Raw genomic sequence first — 8,436 nt, forward strand, 5'->3', positions numbered from 1 at the left:
TATACTAGGGTTACTCTTCTCGCGCACCAGCTGCGAGAAAGAAGCATTAAGGCGAAAAGGTAATATCGGAAGAAATACGGAGACAGGTATCAGATAGGAGTTAGGTCGCACACATCATTTAATTTTAAGTTCAATACCGGCGAGAGACCGGCGCCGAAGGGACTCAACTTAACCATTGGACTCTCTCTGTTTTCTTTCAAACGCGCCGCATTTTATCCTCATTTCCACGCTATTTTCTTTCACGTAAGTGTGATCTCGCCTGTTTTCTGAAATCTTTTCTCTCTGTTTACCCTTTCACACACACACACTATGTATTCATATTATTTTGGAGCAACTGTGTCGTAACGATCCTAGTATAAAACGCATTAGCAGTTATAGGAGATCGAGACACGGGACATTTCACGTGCGCACGCATACGTGAAACACGTAGGACAGTACGTACATTAGGTGAGAGAAAGTAGTCGAGACGTACGTAGAAGTCGACGGAAGATATACGATGCGGCACACGTCAGAAGAAAGATAGCTAGATACTAGTTTAGAGGAGTTTCCGATTCCTGTGACGTGGGATGTTTCCTCGTATATGTATATATCGAATAACTGGTGTCTTCTTCCGGGTCACTTTGACGCGTGTGCGCGTGATATTCGGTAACAAGATCCTTCTCGAATGGTGCGATTTATTTAAACGTTCTGAGGAAAACTCACGAGAGTGTGTAACGAGCCGACATTCTGTAATTCAGTTACATCGCGCAGTTTGTCAGCGACTGACGACGTGAGCTTCGAGAGTTCACAACATGAAGGCTTATTTCCGCGAATCAACGATCTTGACGAAACTCGATCGATATTCTCGAGTCCGCAAGTGAAAAATAACGTCGTTTTGCTTACGTATTTTTTTTTTTTTTAAAGAAAATTTATTCTTATCGGGGGAACATTCCGAACTCACACACACGTTAGCATAGTGCATCTTAGCAGATCGATGCTTTTACACCCTTTCTTATCAGATAGTCTAACGATATCTAGAAAAACGTGCTCATCCCGAAGCTTCTCCGCAGCGAAAGAACTATCTATCCTGCACCCAACGAAAAAAAAAAAAAAAAAAGAATGATTTCCTCAAACGTGATGGAATGATCTTCTTACGATCGAGAAAGCTCGCGCACATGTGCTCGCGAAGATCTCTTTAGATGATCCTCCTTGCTAAGAGCATGAAAAAAGAGATACTCGAAAGAGGAAAAAAAACCGATAGAAAGTGAGAGACAGACGTGTTCTCGAAAATCGGAAGCCGCACGACGTTCTTCTCTCGTTTTCGAGAGGCGCGCGCGCGAGCAAGTAGATAGCGGAGAATTTAAACCATCCTCTTAGCGCGTATATCCAATTCGCTTCGATTGGAACCTCACGCGAATTCCTTTGTGCAGCTTAACATTCACGTTATACGGTTTGCGTGCACACGATTGAGTATGTAACTACTAGAGATCTAAAGGCACAAAGATCCCCAAGATTGATTTAGAAATGGTGTTTTTTTTTTTTTTTTAACGAGAAACCGAATGAGCGAAGGAATTAACACGAACGTTAATTCCTTCTGTGAATGTTACGGTTTAAAAAACTCTGACTGAAACGATCAGATTTGGGTTATTCGCGCGAAGAGAAACAAAATGTCCGTTGAAAATCGATAGAAGTAAGCTTTCAAATTGGAAGAACGTATTTTTTTTCCCCTTTAAAAGGTCACAATGAAGCGATCTCGTTTTTCGATCGGATATAGATTTCGCTAATATCGTTCCCGATGTAATCTGATACATATCTCACAATAGTTACATTTATTTTTCATACAAGCGCGGCTAATAGAATTTTATAGTATGCAACCAACCGCGACGTTCGTACATGTTGAATATCGGCCAATCCAAGAGTATATTAATTTCCAGTAGTATTAATTGAATGAGGTAAGTTTGAGCAGAAAACGCGTTTTATTCAATTGAGTAATAATTACGAGATTTAAGATGTTTATGTTAAGCGTTAACGTAGAAATTTGCAGATTATTGTAGATAATTAAAAAAAGTTAAAAAATGTTAAAAAATGTTAAATAATATAAAAGACGTGATGATGGAACGTATCGATTCAACAATCTCTGCTACTCAAGCGTGAAACTCTGTCGATCGTCGTAACTTTTACGATTAGAAGATCGAAGTAGAAAATCGAATGTTTGCATCAATCACCTTCCCTGTTTTCTTTTCCTCCCTGTATCTTGCTCCTGCGATATTTTCGATTTTCACGGCGATGCAAATCGCGATAAAACATCCGCAGAAGATGCACGTGTACAAGAAAACCCTGCAAGCGATGATCTACCCAATATCGTCGACCACTCCTCACAATTTCGTTACCTGGACGGCTACGTCGCCGACCTACTGCTACGAGTGCGAAGGTCTCCTCTGGGGCATCGCCCGGCAGGGAGTTCGATGTATGGAATGCGGTGTCAAGTGCCACGAGAAGTGCAAGGATCTGCTGAACGCCGACTGCTTGCAGAGTGAGTAGCAATATTCTGTAATATAGCTTCCAAGCGCAATTACTCTGCATTTCTAAAATTACGATCCCTTGTATAAAAAGAGAAGAGTAAATTGAATTATTTATTACACTTTTATTAAATAGTCGAGCATCAGATAATTCAGTTCTGAGAGAAGAAAGATATCTACAAAGTCACGATAAATTAACGCCATTAAAACGCTGAGAGAGAGAGAGAGAAAGAAAAACGATTCTCGAACGCGAAGTTAATAATTGTCATATTAAATCAACTCCTCGACCGGAGAAAGAGCTATAAACGTACTTTCAAGAGGCGTCACAAAGGCTCTCTTCTTATTAGACGATAAAGTAACCGTCATTAAGAGCTTCGGGTTCATTCATTAACAAGTGGGTGGCACCGATGAGATAACAAGAAACTTAAGCCTTAAGCCGAAGAGAAAGATTGCGCGACTCGTTAAACAGAAATATTAAGCGAACGAACGAGACGTGCAAGTCAAATGATTATTTTTTCTCCTGATCTTTTTCTCTCTCTCTCTCGCCCGTCGATGCTACTTCGACGCGAATTAATAATTAATTTGCTACGGGAGACACACTTCGCGCGACGTCTGTCTCTCCCGCGATCACGCCGCTATTCTCGTCGCGCCCGGCGCCTTGTCAATAAACGGATATTATTTCCGTCTCATAAAATCGATTCGGGGATAAACGCGGCCGATTGTTAAAGCGCGCAATTGGATTTCACGTTGGATTGACCGTTTCGCGGAGAAATAATTTTTGCACACAAAAGGTGCAATACGTTCTCTCGACGCGAAGACTCTTTCTCTTTTCCTCTCGTGTGTTCGCGCAATAAAAGGATCAATAACGAGACGCGACGAATTTTATAAACCATTTCCGGTGTGTTCGAGAACCCGGGTGAGGTATGTAACGACACATTTAATGCCGGCTCGTCCATCAGATTTCCAATTTGATTCCGATGCGAGTTCCTCGCATTTCTCTGTACGTCCCCTTTGTGTCCGAATAGTATTCCGCTTATCGATTTGTGTAACGTTCTTCGAACTAACGATACCCAACCCTGTCTCCGTCGATTGCTCCTGGTAAAGTTTCTTTCCTTAATCAGACAGTCTACGATCAATTTATAGCCTCACTCGCCGCACGAGTCGGTTTGCGACCGTGCTCGATTAATTCCCTCTCATCCATTGTCGTCTGATGTAATTCGATGTACCGGGTGTTTGTTTTCTTTTTTTCTTTTTCTTTCCTCGTACGACCGCGTTATTCTGAATTGCAACGGGATTTGTCGCGATAATTAAAATCACTATCGAATCCAATTTTTATCTACACGAAATTTGAAACACGATCGACACACACGCGTGTGTATCAAATACCATCTCATTCACGTGAAACGTGTTTCACGGTGCCATGCGATCGTCCTTGCATTTAACGTATCTGATAACCAGCGATTGCATAGAAATCGAAATTGATCGGCTGTGCACTGTATGCATAGAGTTATTTATCACAATTTGTGATACGTCATATCTTCTTTAGTTCGTATATGTAATTTTGCGAAGCGCGATACTCCCGGTGATACGTTATATTCGTGCCACGGTGGTATTAACGTTGTGATATTTATTTTTCCCCTGTTCTTCTATTCCTTCTCTCTCTCTCTTTCTCGATCACTGGAATACGAAAATGTTGATATTAACTCAATCAATAAAACCGGCGATGATAGAAATCGTGATTTCGCGCAGTATGAAATTTTGTCTCGCGCGGAAAAAAAACTCGCAATTTTTGTTTTTTTTCTGTTTTTTTTTTTTAAAGCGTTTTATCAATTTGACCCATCGAGGCACACGGTGCGTGCAGACGTACGCGTCAAATCATGTAATAAATCTTCTTTATGCGCGCGCAAAACGTTTTTCTCTCTGCAACAACAGAGAGATATAAAACATTTTATCGACACCGAGATATATAGACCATTGAGAATTAATCTGCAACAAATAATCGGATTATTTTGTTGAAATGTTTAACTAAAAATTTGCGCTCGCGCTAATTCAGATTTAACGACGAGAAATAACTGTATGCAAATAGATATATGCGAGAATCTCGAATACATTTGTGTTTCCGTTATTCGCGTTATTTGCTCTCTCTCTCTCTCTTTCTCACACAGGGGCGGCTGAGAAGAGCTCGAAACACGGCGCCGAGGATAAGGCGAATAGCATAATCACGGCGATGAAGGAGAGGATGAAGCAAAGGGAACGAGAAAAACCGGAGATCTTCGAACTGATTCGGTAAGTGTTTCGCTTATATATCGCGTTGTTGTTTTCTACATATATACTCAAATTTTGTCACAGCCGCAGAAATACAAATAAACATCGTAACTGTCGATCTTCGGCAGTTCGGGTTTGAGGACACCGCGATCGATAATGATACAACAAAAAATCGATCTCCGCACGCAATTTATCAATCATCTGTCACCATTGCTCGCAGTGTTTTCGAAATAGCTAAAATCTATATTTGTATAATTCCAAGTCCGTTCGAAGATTGATGACACCGGTTTTGCATTATATGTTGTGCGGTATGTATAAACCGTGCGGAAAGAGAAGTAACACGCCGCCTGTGACCTATAATAATAAATTAAATTTCATTTCGACACCGCACGAACTGATTATTCACCGCGGTATTAACAATTCTTCGAAATATTTCCTTTTTATTCCGCTCGAGAATTGTCTTTACGTGAGCGGAAATGACATGGCGAATACATAAATCGCTTCTACCGAGACGAATGTATCTATTCCGTGAGTTCAAACATAGAAAATCGTAAATCGTGTGCTGTATAAACGTCGTTGGCGTGAATATCAATGCGCCACGACGCGACGCATTTCTCGAGATGTAGCGCGATGACTTTTCGAGCAATGTTTGACGATAAATTCCGGAAGAAGAGACGCACAAATTACTTTCGCACACAAGGAGATGACGACTCAAGCAGAGTAGTAACGCAAAGATACACACATCCCGTCTTCGCGATATCATTAATTTTATGGAAGAGACGAGATGTTTAATAACCGTGTTATTTTTGTGCGGATCGATAAATAAGCAGAGCTAAATAATCTCAGGAATTAATGTCATCCACTCCCTCTCGAGCGCGTTAATCCGTATTGGCATTTATGTCTATATACATTTACGTATCATATTATTATTTCGCATTCCTGGATTAATACTTGTGTTCGTGGAAACATCTGAACGCATCTCTTTGCTCCGCGTTGTTTGACACGTTGGACGATAATCCGCCGGTGATCACATTCGTAATTTGTACAGCAAACAAATTTTGATTTCTTTTTTTCTTCACGGAAGTGTCTCACAAAGACAAATCCGAGCGTGCATGTAATGCGTGGGCGAAACCGACCACGCATGTGTATTTACAGGGCGAATGATAAATGAGAGATAGAGCAACACACATAAAGCTCAGACATCGCGTCATCATCGTTATAATAACGATCTAATCGCATTTGCGCACCTTGCGTCAATCCGTTGCATATCTCTGTCGTTGCTCGATGCCATATAATTAATTAAGCGGCGAGCTATTCGAGATATCTTGATTCCTTCCCGTACCGCGTTACCGGTCTTATTACTCGAATCGGCTCTGTTGACGCGACGATTATAAATATCGGCGACGCAAAAGCGAGATAAAACACTGGCGCGCGCGCACGCGGCCAACTAGGCAGTCGGTTAATGAAAATCAACGTTGATTAATATCGCTCGTGCAATTTACATTATGAGAGACCCGTCCCAATAATCGCGTCGATCGATACTTGTTCAATTAATCGTATGTATTAGCATATTACGGAAATCTCGCTTGTTTTTTTGTTTTTTTTTTTTTAATTTTTTTTTTACCGAGATATAATTGCAAAATTTATTTGCGCACCTCGCCATTATAATTGTTGTCCGATCGTCGCGTGCCGATAAATCTTTTTCAATCCCTTTTCCAATCAACACGAAGAAGATCCGCTGATGAAGTGTTATTAGCAAAAAATGACCGATTCCGCGCGTTTTATCCAGAGCAAACACGCGCGAGTGAATTGACGCGGCGAATTACTATCCGCAGATATTTTTCTCGCGTTTTCGTCGAGTATTATATCAACGTAATTTAGCCTCTTCGGTAATTAGCACGCGCGAAATTAGTGGAACAGCTGCAACGATCATTATCAGGGAAACCGTGGTCCGGCGTTGTCTCTCTGCAAGAAATAGTACAATGCGAAATATGTTTGTGTGCGTCACGTCCGCAAACGATTACGTATATATATATATGTACCCGTTACTACGAGAATCGTAATTAATTTAATATCCCAGGCGACAATAATTACTTCTCGATTAAAGCCGTCTCTCTGTGTACACAGCGAACGATGGACTGGAATTAATCTCATAATTAAATGGAACGTATAAATGCGCGCCGGAAATACTGCGATGCAATGGCGATAAGTGATACACACACAGGCGAAGTCAGGCGGAGCGAACGATGCGCCAAAGCGAAAGCTTCACATTTCCATACAGGGCCCGATCTCGTCTTCTCTCAAGAGCATATATTAGTTCGCGACGATTTCGTCCGAACGGATATACGACGTACGGTCGTGCCTTCGTGCTATCAACGGCAATCAACGTTCTCGTTAGCGGCTTGATCGATGACCAGGTGCTTTAATTAGAAAGGCCGTTTGACCGGCCTGTTCCAAAAATTTCCATTGCCTCGATTGCCGCGTGTTACGTTTGATTTCCCGTAGTTTTTTGACCTTCGACCGCGTTATCGGAAAAATTTAGCAAGAAACGACTCGCCGTTTCTAGCGAAGTAACGATCCCTACAAAGAGAATTTTCGAGCTCTCGCGTGTGCAAGAGTCGCGGCTGATAATCCCTCTGCGTTCTCCATCACTTTTACGGATTATTATTTATATAAAAAGCAGACACTAATTTTTCAGTCCGAGCGGCAAAAGAATCTCTAACTAAACACACGTCGATTACAAAATTATTTCGCGTCGTGAAATATTTTTAAAAACAGGTAAAATAAAACTTCCACAGCAGAGGTAAATTTTCTTTTGAGGATATTAGATCGCGTATCTTTTTTATAAAGCGCGCCGCGAAGATAATTCACAGCGCGGAATAAATTCTGGCCGACGAGAGAGAGAAAATATATAGGAGACGAGATCGCGGTCATTCGCATCAGCTCATATGAAAGAGAGTCTCGTCGGAGTTTAGGTCTGTCTTCGGGGTCGACGAAAAGGCGCACGCGGGTCACATGATGGCAGTGGAGCAGTCGGTTTTGGACGGTACCAGCAAGTGGTCGGCGAAGATCGCTATTACAGGTTTGTGAGCAGCTCGCCGGCTCCTAAAAAGGCTCTTGTGCACACCTTCGTAACCTTCGTGCGACCCGTGAGAGCACCAGTCGACGGTGCTCGAACATATATACGTACATATTATATGTGCTGCGTATGCCTCCGTATTTTTTGATATCCCAATTCATTAAATATGAATATGCGTATGCGGACACAATTATTTTTCACCCTTATTATTGTTATTAATGTCATTACTTATATATATATATGTACCTTGACGTCAGATGTGTGGCGACATAACTGGCTCTCTTGATGGCTGCCGCGTGTGGCTGTGTTGTATTGATTGCCATAAACATGTTGCCGTTGTACAGTGTTGACCGCCCATATATTCCCACATATAAACTCCATTGTCGAAATACGCTCGACCATCGTGCGATAACGCGAAATAGAATATGAAAAGAGACTCCCGCCTACACTGCAAATCCAAGTGTGTTAATTTAACACACTTGACGTGTGTTTTTATTGAAGTCACTTTTAATACGTTTCTTAGTGTTTAAAATTGGAACACGCTTAATACGTGTTGATTTAACTCACTAAATTAACACGTTTTAAATGTATAAT

The 8,436-nt window shown here is 41.4% G+C and overlaps 1 protein-coding gene across 10 annotated transcripts in view; it reads left to right on the plus strand.

The window, feature by feature from the left end:
- Positions 1-8,436, plus strand: part of LOC109858754 (protein unc-13 homolog B) — a 168,079-nt gene that overhangs the window by 133,494 nt on the left and 26,149 nt on the right. For 7 of the 10 annotated variants that reach the window (XM_020436323.1, XM_020436363.1, XM_020436342.1 and 4 more), the window contains 2 exons: positions 2,293-2,512; positions 4,664-4,784. In XM_020436323.1, the coding sequence (XP_020291912.1) occupies positions 2,293-2,512; positions 4,664-4,784 (341 nt within the window). Of the gene's footprint in view, positions 1-2,292; positions 2,513-4,663; positions 4,785-7,738; positions 7,846-8,436 lie in introns of all 10 variants that reach the window. The other 3 variants (XM_020436332.1, XM_020436372.1, XM_020436390.1) reach the window with 1 other exon arrangement.

This window comes from Pseudomyrmex gracilis, unplaced genomic scaffold (genome assembly GCF_002006095.1).
Source record: "Pseudomyrmex gracilis isolate BER0280 unplaced genomic scaffold, ASM200609v1 scaffold_6, whole genome shotgun sequence".
Lineage (NCBI taxonomy): Eukaryota > Metazoa > Arthropoda > Insecta > Hymenoptera > Formicidae > Pseudomyrmex > Pseudomyrmex gracilis.